Source organism: Entelurus aequoreus, linkage group LG17, assembly GCF_033978785.1.
Source record: "Entelurus aequoreus isolate RoL-2023_Sb linkage group LG17, RoL_Eaeq_v1.1, whole genome shotgun sequence".
Classification (NCBI taxonomy): domain Eukaryota; kingdom Metazoa; phylum Chordata; class Actinopteri; order Syngnathiformes; family Syngnathidae; genus Entelurus; species Entelurus aequoreus.
In genome coordinates this window covers 10,014,215-10,029,393 of record NC_084747.1, presented here as the reverse complement: position 1 = coordinate 10,029,393, position 15,179 = coordinate 10,014,215, and the positions used below count along the sequence as shown (strand labels likewise).

General features: G+C 40.3%; 3 protein-coding genes across 3 annotated transcripts in view; all 3 read left to right on the top strand.

Moving 5' to 3' along the window:
• Positions 1–15,179, top strand: part of LOC133632307 (gastrula zinc finger protein XlCGF17.1-like) — a 607,858-nt gene that overhangs the window by 380,947 nt on the left and 211,732 nt on the right. The gene's annotated exons all lie outside the window — the stretch shown is intronic.
• LOC133632349 (gastrula zinc finger protein XlCGF71.1-like) lies at positions 8,718–10,569 on the top strand. Its single transcript, XM_062024731.1, has one exon. It carries the CDS (start codon positions 9,031–9,033, stop codon positions 9,682–9,684), a length of 654 nt encoding a protein of 217 aa, XP_061880715.1. The 5' UTR covers positions 8,718–9,030; the 3' UTR covers positions 9,685–10,569.
• Positions 11,711–15,179, top strand: part of LOC133632299 (uncharacterized) — a 29,187-nt gene continuing 25,718 nt past the window's right edge. The window contains exon 1 of the mRNA XM_062024656.1: positions 11,711–12,302. Within this exon, the coding sequence (XP_061880640.1) occupies positions 11,867–12,302 (436 nt within the window). The 5' untranslated portion in view covers positions 11,711–11,866. The remainder of the gene's footprint in view (positions 12,303–15,179) is intronic.

Below are 15,179 nucleotides of genomic sequence, written 5' to 3'. Positions count from 1 at the left end.
TATGTTCAACTGACTACGTCACGCTACTTCCGGTAGGGGCAAGCCTTTTTTTTATCACATACCAAAAGTTGCAATCTTTATCGTCGTTGTTCTATACTAAATCCTTTCAGCAAAAATATGGCAATATCGCGAAATGATCAAGTATGACACATAGAATAGATCTGCTATCCCCGTTTAAATAAAAAAAAATCATTTCAGTAGGCCTTTAACATGATAAAAAATTATGAAAATACGTAAATATTACATGTTATTATGAATGTGCCTGTTATTACAGTACATATATACTTACAGCGTGTATATACAAAGTTGCTAAATATTTTGTTAGAGTTTTTTTTTATAAAAGAAATAGAGTGCATTCCCATTACCTGCATTGTTAGCTGACTTTTGCTAGTGTTTATTTAGGAGTTAGAATCAGTGATGGGCAGTAGTGCACAACAAGTAGTGACGCTATGTAGCTTAACTACAGTTCCCAGTAGCGTGGCGTTAGCCTCTCTCCTTTTTGAACCCGTAGTGATACCGAACAACCCTACTACACACACATACAGTATATAAGAAAGTGTGTTTTTGTTGTTTGTGTCTTGCAGACGTCCAGCAGCTGATCGGTAATCCAGAAGAAGTTTCCCCTCAGTTAGGGGGGAGCTCCACTTTGAAGCAGGAGACTCCACAACCACCCTGCATTAAAAAGGAAGAGGAGGAACTCTGCATCACTCAGGAGGGAGAGTGTCTTCTAGGACGAGAGGAAGCTGATTACACCAAGTTTCCACTGAGTATTCTCTCTGTGAAGACTGAAGATGATGAAGAGAAACCACAAGACGAAGACGAGGTTGAAGAACCTTTGAGCAGCGATAAAGACTGTGAAGGTAAAAATGTTCGAGCTGCTCAGTTTGGGGCAAAAGCTTTTCTCAAAATAGCTCTTTGACTTGACACGTAAGAACACACACAGATGAAGAACACATCACAAATTTCTCAAAGGGCTGCACAAGCCACAACGACATCCTAGGCTCAGATCCCACATCAGGGCAAGGAAAAACTCAACCCAATGAATGGGAACAACGAGAAACCTTTGCAGCCGGTGCAATGGACGTAAAGTGGATCTAGTTAATAGTGTGAGAGTCCAGTCCATAGTGGATCTTGTTAATAGTGTGAGAGTCCAGTCCATAGTGGATCTAGTTAATAGTGTGAGAGTCCAGTCCATAGTGGATCTAGTTAATAGTGTGAGAGTCCAGTCCATAGTGGATCTAGTTTATAGTGTGAGAGTCCAGTCCATAGTAGCGCAGAGATGTCCCCAACTGATGCACAGATGAGTGGTCCACCCCAGGTCCTTGGAACAGCTAGTGCCTCATCTGGGGTCACCTAATAACCTCTCCACGCAGGAGAGGGGGGCAGAGCAGAAAAGAGAGGGCAGATCAACTGGTCTAAAAGGGGGTCTATTTAAAAGCGAGCGTTTACAAATGAGTTTTAAGATGGAACTTAAATGTTTCTACTGAGGTAGCATCTCTAACTGTTACTGGGACGGGGTTCCAGAGTACTGGAGCGCAAATAGAAACTGCTCTATAGCCCGCAGACTTTTTTTGGGCTCTGAGAATCACTAATAAGCCGGAGTTCTTACAACGCAGATTTCTTGCCGGGACATATGGTACAATACAATCAGCAAGATAGGATGGAGCTAGACCGTGTAGTATTTTATACGTAAGTAGTAAAACCTTAAAGTCGCATCTTAAGTGCACAGGAAGCCAGTGCAGGTGAGCCAGTATAGGTATATATATATATGTATATAAAGGTATATACAGTATAGGTATATAAATATGTATATATGTACTGTATATAAAGGTATATACAGTATAGGTATATAAATATGTATATATGTACTGTATATAAAGGTATATACAGTATAGGTATATAAATATGTATATATGTACTGTATATAAAGGTATATACAGTATAGGTATATATGTATATAAAGGTAAATACGGTATAGGTGTAATATGATCAAACTTTCTTGTTCTTGTCAAAAGTCTAGCAGCCGCATTTTGTACCAACTGTAGTCTTTCAATGTTAGACATAAGGAGGCCCGGAAATAACACATTATAGTAATGGAGACGAGACGTAACGAACGCATGAATAATGATCTCAGCGTCGCTGGTGGACAAAATGGAACAAATTTTAGCGATATTACGGAGATGAAAGAAGGCCGTTTTAGTCACACACTTGATGTGTGACTCAAACGAGAGAGTTGGGTCGAAGATAAAATTGAGATTCTTTACTGAGTCGCTTTGTGTAATTGTTTGGTTGTCAAATGTTAACTTAAAAAAAGCATTTGATACAGTCAATCATGACATTTTAATTTCAAAACTAACTAAATTCAATTTATCCAAACAGTCATTGTCCTGGTTTGAGTCATATCTAAAGGGCCGTGAACAATGTGTCACCATTAATAATGTGAGATCTTCCTTCCGCAAAATAGAAACAGGGATACCTCAGGGTAGTGTCTTGGGACCGATACTATTCAGTTTATACATCAATGACCTACCAGATGTATGCACAGATATAGATTTACAGATGTATGCGGATGACACAGTGGTTTATACATCAGGTAAGACCTGTACTCTAGTTGCTGAGAAGTTAAATGCTAAATTAGACAAAATAGCATCTTGGCTGGCATCATCCTGTTTAACCCTAAACACTAAAAAGACTAACTCTGTCTGCGTCTCCATAAAAAAGCTACCTCAAACAAACCTGAATATAAAAATTAATGAGGAGCTCATTGAACAAGTACCTGAAGTCAAATATTTGGGCAAAATCATAGACTATCAACTGAATTTTAAAAGTCACATTAAGAAAATGTGTAAAACCTGAAGGCAAACCTAGGCTGTTTTAAGATTATAGGACACTGCTTAACTCTTAGCTGTGCTTTTACTTTTATGAATGCAATGATTCTTTCACACATATCTTATGGCTTAACCACATGGTCCCAGGCACACCAGTCATCAATCAAGACCATTGAGTGTCTTTATAACCACACCTTGAAAGTTCTAGACAAGAAGAGTATACGATATCATCATTGCCAAATTTTAACCAAATACAATATTTTAAGTTTTACCAATTTTATTTTGTTACACACAGTCAAACTGGTTTTTAAAGGCCTACTGAAACCCACTGCTACCGACCACGCAGTCTGATAGTTTATATATCAATGATGAAATCTTAACATTGCAACACATGCCAATACGGCTGGGTTAACTTATAAAGTGACATTTTAAATTTGCCGCTAAACTTCCGGTTCAAAACGCCTCTGAGGATGACGTATGCGCGTGACGTAGCCCGGGGAACAGAGGTATGCCTTCCCCATTGAATACAATACAAAAAAGCTCTGTTTTCATTTCATAATTCCACAGTATTCTGGACATCTGCCGGCGCGTCTTTGTTTACATTCCCGAAAGATGCAGTCAAGATGGAAGAACTCGGATAACAGAGACTCTAACCAGGAGGACTTTTGACCTCGATACACAGACGCATGTAGAGAACTGGGACAACACAGACTCTTACCAGGATTACTTTGATTTGGATGACAAAGACGCAGATGTGCTACCGTGAGTATGCAGCTTTGGCTTCTAAACATTTGATCGCTTGACCGTATGTGCGCAACTTTTTTTTGCGTATGTACGTAACTTTTTTTAAATATATAAGCTTTATGAACCATGGGTTAGGTGAACGGTCTTTTGGGCTGAGTGATTGTGTGTGTTGATCAGGTGTTTGAATTGTATTGGCGTGTTCTATGGAGCTAGGAGCTAGCATAGGAGCTAGGAGCTAGCATAACAAACACGCAGGTGTTTTTATGCAGGATTAATTTGTGGCATATTAAATATAAGCCTGGTTGTGTTGTGGCTAATAGAGTATATATATGTCTTGTGTTTATTTACTGTTGTAGTCATTCCCAGCTGAATATCAGGTCACCCCCGCCTCTCACAGCATCTTCCCTATCTGAATAGCTTCAACTCCCCACTAGTCCTTCACTTGCACTTTACTCATCCACAAATCTTTCATCCTCGCTCAAATTAATGGGGAAATCGTCGCTTTCTCGGTCCGAATCTCTCTCACTTCATGCGGCCATCATTTTAAACAATAGGGAACTTTGCGTATATGTTCAACTGACTACGTCACGCTACTTCCGGTAGGGGCAAGCCTTTTTTTATCAGATACCAAAAGTTGCGATCTTTATCGTCGTTGTTCTATACTAAATCCTTTCAGCAAAAATATGGCAATATCGCGAAATGATCAAGTATGACACATAGAATAGATCTGCTATCCCCGTTTAAATAAAAACAATTCATTTCAGTAGGCCTTTAAATGCTTGCATAACTCTGCTCCCCAATTGCTCTGCAAGGCAATTACAAGACTGCAAAGTGGTACCAGATCTACCACCCGAGCAGTGTCAAAAGGCAACTGTTGTGTTCCATTCCGTAGAACATCGTTTGCCCAGACTGCCTTTTCAATAAAAGGACCACAACAATGGAACTCTTTACCGGACACTTTGAAAAGTATACCTGCACTTGTCACTTTCAAAAAACAAACAAAATTATGGCTAGTTGAGCAACAATCGTGTTCCCATGTTTAGTTTTTACTAATTTTTACTAATTGATTTTTATCTAGTCTGCACTTTGTCTGTGTTATTATTATTATTATTGGCTTTTATCTAGTTTGCACTTTGTCTGTATTAGTACTATTATCATTATTATCGACTCATTCTATTTTTTATTTTCCTATTTTAATGATGTTGGATCTGTGTTGTTGTTGTTGTTGTTGGGGACAAGTGTTGTAAATTAGCTTTGGCTACGAACACTATGATGCGTACATTGGATTACTGTTTCAGATGTCTATGTTTTTGTATCTGTCCCTATTTCAAATAAATCTCTATAATAAAAAAAATTAAATAAATGTCGGTGTTTAGCAGGACCGATAATCAGCATTTCAGTTTTCTTAGCGTTGAGTTGCAAGAAGTTAGTGGACATCCATTGTTTAATTTCATTAAGACACGCCTCCACAATCTGGCGTGTTGGTCAGCTTTAGAGGCATGTAGAGTCGGGTGTCATCAGCATAACAGTGGAAGCTAACACTGTATTTGCGTATGATGTCACCTAGCGGCAGCATGTGGATGCTGAAGGGTGCAGGGCCAAGAACCGAACCCTGTGGAACTCCACACGGTACCTTAACATACTCCGAGGTCACATTGTTACAATAATAAAGTAAAGTACCAATGACTGTCACACACACTAGGTGTCTCGAAATTATTCTCTGCATTTGACCCATCAACCTTAATCACCCCCTGGGAGGTGAGGGGAGCAGCGGGCAGCAGCTGTGGCCGCGCCCGAGAATAATTTTTGGTGATTTAAGCCCCAATTCCAACCCTTGATGCTGAGTGCCAAGCAGAGAGGTAATGGGTCACATTTTTATAGCCTTTGGTATGACTTTGCCAGGGTTTGAACTCACAACCTACCGATCTCAGGGTGGACACTCTAACCACTAGGCCACTGAGTAGGTTTGGGAAATGCACTGCATCCTGTCAGTAAGATAGGAGTTAAACCAAGACAAGGCTAAGTCTGACATACCAATACGTGTTTTGATACGCTCTAATAGAATGTTATGATCGACGGTATCGAAAGCAGCGCTAAGATCAAGAGGCAGCAAAACATGGATGACGCATCAGCATCGATAGTTAGCAAGAGATCATTAGTCATTTTTTGCGAGGGCTGTGATTTGCCCTGAAACCGGACTGAAAGGGTTCACAGAGATTGTTAGACGCCAAGTGTTCATTTAGCTGCTGTGCAAATATTTTTTTCGAGGATTTTCGAGATAAAGGGAAGGTGGGACACCGGCCGGGAGTTTACCATGAGGTCAGGATCGAGGTTGGGTCTTTTGAGCAGAGGATGAATAACCGCTTTTTTGAATGCTAGGGGAACAGTGCTAGAGGAAAGTGATAAGTTTATAATATTTAGCACTGATGACCCTAATATTACAAACAGCTCCTTGATAAGTTTCTCAGGAAGTGGGTCAAGTAAACATGTTGTTTGTTTTATCCCATTTACACGCCGCAGTAGTTCCTCTAATGTTATTTCATCATAAAGAAAGATACCATTTTGGAGGGCAGAATCGGTCGTACATACATTTGTATCTGTGTTAATAGAACCCAGTTGCAGCTGGGGCGCGATGTCTTTAATCTCCTTTCTAATGAGTTCGATTTTCTTATTAAAGTAATTCATAAAGTCGTCTGCCGAGTGGGTAGAGCTACTGGCAGGAGTCCTTTGTTGGGTTAGCAATTATACTATACTGAACACATATTTAGTATCATTTTTATTGAGGCGGATGAGATTGGAGCAGTAATTAGCTTTAGCTATGGTAAGCATGTGTTTATAAGTTAGTAAACTATCACTCCATGCTTGATGGAAAACCTCAAGTTTAGTCGCACGCCATTTGCGTTCCAGCTTTCTACATGATAGTTTAAGACCTCTAGTTTCTTCTGTAAACCAGGGGGTACGCCTTTTAGGGGCCTTTTTTAGCTTTAGCGGTGCTATACTATCAATGGTGTCGTGCAGGGCATCGTTAAAGTTGTTAGTGAGGTTATCGATAGAGCCCACATAATTTGGGAATAGCGCCATTACCGAAGGCGGTAGGCAAACAAGAGTTATAGTTGTGACAGCACTAATTTTGCACCTGCTAAAGCAGTAGTTAGTAGCTTGTTGACAATGAGTCAGAACTTCGAATTGTATAAGATAATGATCAGACATTTCTTTAGTGTACGAGAGTATCATAACTTGGGAGGTGGTGACACCCCGGACAAGGACTCCATCTATTGTATTACCGTTGTGATGCGTGGGTTGATTTATTATTTGTGTAAGACCAAAGCTATCAATTATAGTCTGGAGCGCCACACACGGAGGGTCTGATGGGGTATTCAAATGGATATTAAAATCCCCCATTATAATTATATTATCTGCGTGCGTCACTAGATCAGCGACAAACTCTAAAAATTCACTGATAAAGTGCGTATATGGCCCAGGAGGGCGGTAGATAACAGCTAGGTAGAGAGGTAGCGGCGTGACAGACCCCATAGTAAGCACCTAAAATGATTTATATGTATTACTTAGGTTAGGGGTAAGGTTAAGGTTTTCATTGTATATTAGTGCGACCCCTCCACCCCTTTTAAGGGGACGGGCAATACAAGCATTCGCATAGTTAGGAGGAGATGCCTCGTTAAGAGGGAAAAATTCATATAACCGGGTTATAAGGCGCTCTGTCGAGTTTTGAGGGAAAAAAAGGTTTTCAAGTGTGCCTTATAGTCCGGACAATACGGTAATAACGTTTTGGGAAACAATGATCTGATGTTTAAAAAGCCCATATTATAGGTAGTGGGCTGTTTTGAGAATTTTTTGTTAATGTTATCCATAGTAGTGATATTAATAATGTTATGTTTGTTTTGTGTAGTGCGCCTTAAATAATTTGAATAGTATATTATTGATTTGATGGGGATTTTCAGATTGTTTGCTTGGTGCTGCGATAGACTGAACGCGTCATTATTTGCCACCTCAGTAGAATGCATGTTCACATCTGGTACAGTCACTACAGAAAAAACATTGCAAGTTGTGTATAAATCTACAAGAAATGATATGTGTGCAGGAATTTTCCAGCCTGGCGCTTGTTAGTTCTAGCTTAACTGACTCCTTACTCGGTGTAACAGACACTGTATCCGAGCTTGCTCTAGTGTAGTTAGTCAAGTGTGACTTAACCAGTAATCTATGTTTCTAGATAGAGTGATGGCGCCTTCCCGGTTAGGGTGAAGGCCGCCCCTCATCAGCAAGCCCGGTTTCCCCCAGAAAGACGGCCAATTATCAATGAACGTTCTCTACAAAATCTAGCCAGCCACTTGTTAAGCGAGACTAATCTGCTATACCTCTCATCATTGCCTCTCGCAGGCAGGAAGCCAGAGACAAGTACTAGATACCTGGACATCTTTCTAGCTAGATTACAAGTCCTAGCTATGTTCCTCTTTGTAATCTCTGACTGGCTAATCCTAGTGTCATTGGAGCCAACATGTACAACTATGTTCGCGTAGCTATAGTGGTGCAATTGGCCTGTGGTACAAGTTTACTAGGCCTGCTGCGAGTTGGCTCCCTAAGATTAGCTTCAATGTCAGGTGCTCTGACCCTGGGAATACACTTAATTATGGCTGGTTTGCTAAGCTGTTTGTTTCGAGTGATGGAGACCCCTATGACTAAGGGTGCCCGGTAGCCTGGGGTGTAGGACTAGCTAAAGGGCTGAATCTATTATGCGTCTCAACCGGTTCACCTTTGCTTGTAGGCCTCTTAGGGCTGCTACAAACTAGGCTAGTCAGCTCACTACAGCTAATGCTAGTGTCCGCCGCCTCTAAAGTTACGAAATTACTCTGCTCTAGTTGGCGGACAAGGTCCTCTAGTAGGGCCAACCTATCCATGAGAACGGTGCACGAAAAGCAGGGAGACATACTCACGTTGTTTCTTTCACCGAGTCACAGCGGCATTCTGATGAAAGAACGGTACCGGTACTTTTCAAAGGTAGTACAGTACCGATTTAAATTGATTAGTACCACGATACTTTATTAGTAGCAGTATACTGTACAACCCTACTACACACACATACAGCACATAGAAGAAAGTGTGTTTTTGTTGTTTGTGTCTTGCAGACGTCCAGCAGCTGATCGGTAATCCAGAAGAAGTTTCCCCTCAGTTAGGGGGGAGCTCCACTTTGAAGCAGGAGACTCCACAACCACCCTGCATTAAAAAGGAAGAGGAGGAACTCTGCATCACTCAGGAGGGAGAGTGTCTTCTAGGACGAGAGGAAGCTGATTACACCAAGTTTCCACTGAGTATTATCTTTGTGAAGACTGAAGATGATGAAGAGAAACCACAAGTAGACAACCTCTTAGCTCCACTATCAGATAGTGAGGCTGAAGACGAGGTTGAAGAACCTTTGAGCAGCAATAAAGACTGTGAAGGTGATATGAGGACTCACACTGACAACAAACACTCTGAATGCTCTACAAAGAAGAGAGGTAAAACATGTTTGAGCTGCTCAGTTTGTGCTGAAAGTTTTACTAAAAAGAGCCGTTTGACTCAACACATGAGAACACACACAGGTGAAAAACCATTCAGTTGTTCAGTTTGTGGCAAAAGCTTTTCTCGAAATTATGGTTTGACTGAACACATGAGAACACACACAGGTGAAAAAACATTTAGTTGTTCAGTTTGTGGTGTAAGCTTTTCTCGAAATAGCAATTTGACTAAGCACATGAGAACACACACAGGTGAAAAACCATTTAATTGTTCAGTTTGTGACAAAAGCTTTTCTCAAAATAGCTATTTGACTAAACACATGAGAACACACACAGGTGAAAAACCCTTTAATTGTTCAGTTTGTGGCAACAGCTTTTCTCAAAATAGCAAGTTGGCTCAACACATGAGAACACACACAGGTGAAAAAACATTTAATTGTTCAGTTTGTGGCAAAAGTTTTTCTGTTAAGTGCAATTTGACTGAACACATGAGAACACACACAGGTGAAAAACCCTTTACTTGTTCAATTTGTGGCAAAGGCTTTTCTGTTAAGTACAATTTGACTCAACACATGACAACACACTGGACTAAGACCATTTAATTGTTCAGTTTGTGGTAAAAGCTTTCCTCATAACGGCTCTTTGTGGCGACACATGAGAACACACGCTGGAGAAAAACCATTTAGTTGTTCAGTGTGCTGTAAAAGGTTCACACATAATACAGACGCAGTAAAACACATAAGAACACACAAGGGAAAATAACCAATTAGCTGTTTAGTTTGGGGTATGTTGCTCATATGTGGTGACATCCACCCTACCCAGGACCTCCTCACTGCTTCTTTCACAAATATCTGAGGTATTCATACAAACTTGGATTATTTGGAGCATAATATTATCCACTCATGATCCCATGTTTTCTCTGTATCTGAAACCTTCCTGAACAGTAAGATAGATGATGCTTCAAGTGCTTGGTTGCTCCTTCTTCAGTCCAGGGACCTGGGGCCTCATGTGTCAAGTTTGCCCACGCTCAAAAACCTGCACTACACCCTTTTTCACTGCAAAGTTGAGATGTATCAAAACTGACGTTGACGCATAAGTGATGCTGGGTAACTGTTTGCATAACAAACTGCCAACTTTTACTCTTTGACTTTGTCATGTTGTATTTTTAAGTTATCATGCCATGATTTTACCCGTGGAAATATATTTTCCTCCATGCGGCTCCTGAGCTAAAATTAGTTTGACACCCCTGCTGTAATCTGACTTATGTGAGCAGGTTACTGTATAAACATACCTATCGCTAGGTAGAAATGAGCAGTTTCACCAACATTTTTATGTGAAACCATATTACTAACTTGCTGGTGTTTAACAGGATTCATGGAAGTTTATTGTCATAGCAGCACACGATACACATGAGATGGCACACAATTTAGTAGCACGTGAACAATAGGATTGGTCCTGGTGGAGTCCCGCCTCCACAGACAGATCAGGAGGAATAGAAATTTATCAATAAACAATTAACCTTTTATTGAACTTCTTGCCATTCACCAGTTATTCATTTTCTGATATGTTAGCTGTGCACAGAGCAGCATTTCGTTGAAGTTGTAGCCTAATAGATGAAATATTTATATTTACTATATTTAATATTTGTATATATATTTATATATTATATATTTACTTTATAGAGTGAATTGACCCTTTTCTCTCTCTGCCTATTGACAATATTGTTAGTTTAAAGATACAAGGCAATGCATATTGAAGCCTATATTGCTGTAGTAGGGCCTATAGTGATAGTGTTAGTTTCCTATTTTATCCTACAGCAAGAACAGAAGGGATTTTGAAAATGAGATAAACGGGTCCAAAATGGACCCGGGCCAGATGAGCCAGGGTTTTTATGAGTCAGTTGCTGGTCTGCGGCGCACCTACCGCAGAGGTTAGGTTTTGATCATGGATGCGGAGCGGATCCAGCTCGGAGCCACGGGGGGTCCGCGACCCGCCTCCGTGGCGGATCCGTTCCTGAGAGCAAGTGGACGCCGATACGGGTCCGTTCCGGAAAGCGCGATACCTCCGCGGTGGATCCGCCGTGGAGTCTTTTTGCTGTGTGGGACAGTTTGAAGTAGGAACGGTTTGAATCGGATGAAAAATGTGGAAGGTAGAGCGCTCCAAAAGCTGAAGAAAAAGAATAATAAGAACTTTGGAGCATTCATACAGAAAGTTGAATAATAAACCATATTTTGAGACCAATAACTAATAATCCGTTTCGTTGCCCACAAAACAGACATAAATTATTGTCTTTAGACACAAAGTATATGTGTTTTTTTTTAGCATTTTATATTTTACAAAATAAAAATATAAAATAACCTTTGCATGATTTGATTTTTCAGTATGCGGCCCTTGGTGGAAAAAGTTTGGACACCCCCGTTGTAGTGCAAATAGAATGACGAAATAATTACAGCACACCAAATAAAATAATATTTTATTTACAAAGGTATGTAACATAGGCACTCCGTTGTTTTAAAAACAAGTATTAAAATGCTTATATTTTGAAAAATACTTCCGTAAAGTAGGAAGCGGAATGTGCTGATTTTGGCGCATGCGCAAACGGACGGACTACTTTGGCGGGCAACAAGATGGCGGACTGGGCGACTGCGGCGTCCGAAATACGTTTCTACGATCCACCCGCCATATATATTCTCAACGATTCGTCTTTTTGAAGACCACGGAACGCAGGTTGAGTTTGCAGCGGTGGAGTGTTACCTGAAGTGAAGATTGAAGACGTGATAGAAGATGGACGACTACTGCCATGCTAAGATGGCGACGTCCGCTAAAAGAGAACATGAAAGAGAATCAGCGCCACCAACTTCCAGCAAATCACCAACGGAGATAAAGACGAAAGATGGAGATAAAGTTGAGCGAGTTAAAGTTTCCAACAACGTAATTTTGGAGACTATCGTAAGCCCTGAAAAGAGCGTTGATGAGAAATTAGCCGAATATGTTGAAGAATGTAAAGAAAGAGCCGCCATGATTGTTAGCTTGAAGAAGGCAGTGGAGTTCACATCAGAGGAGATGAAAGAATGCAAAAGTCAAATGAAGAAAGTGGAAGAGCAAAACAAGCGCTTGTGTAAAGAAAATAATGATGTGAAAGAAGAGATGTTGGGGAAGAGTAAGAGATGTGAAGAGAAGACTGGACCACATGTCTACATCAACGCGCAGAGGATTGGAGGTAAGAAAGAACAAGCAAATAAAAAATGCATGTTTGAAAAGTGTAACTGAGAGCAAGTTACAAACATCTGAGCCCCTTTAACCCTTGTGTAATGTTCTTATTGGTGTTACTCAGCCAGCGTTTGTGGGTCTGATGGACCCGTTGCATTTTGTGGCTTTTAATGCCTCACAATCAAACAAAATACTGAACAGATGTTTACCTTATCCCAATAAACATCTGTTCAGTATTTTAACATAAAAGTGTTTGATTGTGAGACTAAGGCTGCAGCTAACGATTATTTTTCTATCGATTAATCTATATCAGTATAGATTATTTTTTTCGATTAATCTATAGATTATTTTTCCTTTTACCGATTATTTTTTTTATTTAAAATGAAGATGAAAAAATAAATGTAGGCCAGTTTTTTTCAAAAGGCATGGCTTTTATTTACAAAAAAAAAAGAAGTATGGCCAGTCAGTCAACATTGACAACAACGTGACAAAATATTCTGTAACAATGTAAACATTTAAAACTTTTAACATTTAACAAAATTAAAAGTACCTTATTTGATTTTAATGTGCAAATATAAAAGTAAACATCCAGTGCAAATCTTAATATTCTGCAATAGTATAAGCATTTCAAAAGTAGAAGTATTGCTTCTTTTGCTTTAAAATGTGCAAAAATAAAGATAAACGTCCAATACAAAAAAGTGCATTTTTGTAACAACAGTGTAAACATTTCAACAAAAGTGAAAGTATTGCTTATTTGCTAAAATGTGCATATAATAAATTATAATAATTGGATAAACATCCAATACAAAAAAGTGCTAATCTAAATATTCTGGAGCACTGTAAACATTAAGTATTGCTTTTAAAATGTGCAGAATAAACATCCAGTCCAACACAGTACACAATAACCAATTCTACTCATTCCAGTGAGTGACTAACAGTTGTAATGAAGAAAGGTTAGCATGTCTACATGCTCTGGGTGAGGCTGCTTCTTTTCTTGTTTACAATATTCCCAGCAGCTGAAAATAGACGCTCAGAAGGGGTCGGTGTGGCTGGAACTGAGAGGTAATTAGCCTTCACCTCAAGCCAGGACTGCGAGTGAGCTGAGCTGCAGTTTATATTTCTAGAAGGTCAACGGGCTCATAGTGATGTTACTAGTAGTTGACTGGGAGGTGTTTATTATCATTTGGGGAGAGTCCGCTGCCTGATGCTCACCTGCTAAACACCTATCTGCTCGACGCTGAAGCGCTGACTACATGCGCTATGAATACGCACTTCTGATTGGCTGCTAACGCTCTGAATACGCACTGCTGATTGGCTGTTAGCGCTTTCTGTGTACCAATCAGATGGTTGTGTGGGTGGGACAATGCTGCGTGCTGAGACAGAGGCAGAAGGAGCAAAGCAGCTTGTTAAGACTTTAGCTTTAGCTTAGAAACTCCGAAAGCCCCGTACCGAAACGGTTCAATACAAAACACGTACCGTTACACCCCTAGCAGATACAAATGACACATTCAGTTTTTGTGTAATGATGACAACGTATGCTCACGCGGACGATTGACTGGTTGATGGTTTTCTTTTCAAATGTTCGTTCATAGCCGTTGTGCTGCTATGATAGGCCATTTCCGCTCGACACAGTGTGCATACAACAACATTATTAGGCCGTGTAATGAAATACTCCCACACTTTTGACGACTTTTGGCGTGCTTTTTCCCCCTCGCTCGCACCGTCTGCTTTGCGCTCCGCCATGACGGTAGTGTGACGTAAATATGCGACGCGTCGACGCACAAAAACGGCGTCAACGTATTTACGTAACCGATGACGTCGACTACATCGACGCGTCGTTTCAGCCTTATGTGAGACATTAAAAGCCACAAAATGCAACGGGTCCATCAGACCCAAAAACGCTGGCTGAGTAACAACAATATGAACGTTGCACGGAAAATTTATCTGCCAGTTTCTGCATCCCACAGGGATTCTTCTTTTGCGTTTCTGCACCTGCGGTTCCCACACAAGGTTGCAACATTGTTTGTCAACACTGTCTGCTCTCATTTTCTCGCACATTTGACCCTCTGATGTTCTGTGTACCTAACTCTGTCCTCCTCCTGTCTAGGCCTGCTGTGTGTGTGTGTGTGTGTTTGTGTGTGTGTGTGTGTGTGTGTGTGTGTGTGTGTGTGTGTGTGTGTGTGTGTGTGTGTGTGGTACACAGAACATCAATTTTCACACTTCTATATATGTAATATAGAAATGTGTAGGTGGGGTGTATGGTGTGTGGTCATTAAATATGTATTCTGATATATGTTCTTCACAGAAAATGAGCCAAAATCAGTGAGTCTCAGTTTGAAAAAATAATTAATTGTATCATTTTTTTTTTTTTATAAAAAATTAAAACAGGTCCCACAGACCCGAACACCACACAAGGTGTATAGACATATATAGACTTAGACTTAGACTTCCTTTTATTGTCATTCAAATTTGAACTTTGCAGTACAGATAAGAACAACATTTTGTTGCATTAGCTCATGGTAGTGCAGGATAAAGGAGCAACAAGGTGCAGATATAAATAAATTGATTACTGTACAGATAAATATATTGCACTTTTGCATATGCATTCAGGTTTGTGGATGTATGTTATATTGTCTTTTTATTCCAGCGAGTTAATCCATTTTTGGGGGGAATTGAGGGGATAATTGTTATGCGTTCAAGAGTCTTACGGCCTGAGGGAAGAAGTTGTTACAGAACCTGGAGGTTCTGCTACGGAGGCTGCGGAACCTCTTTCTATAGTTCAGCAGTGAAAACAGTCCTTGGTGGGGGTGGGAGGAGTCTCTGCAGATTTTCTGAGCCCTGGTCAGGCAGCGGCTTTTTGCCATCTCCTGGATAGGAGGAAGAGGAG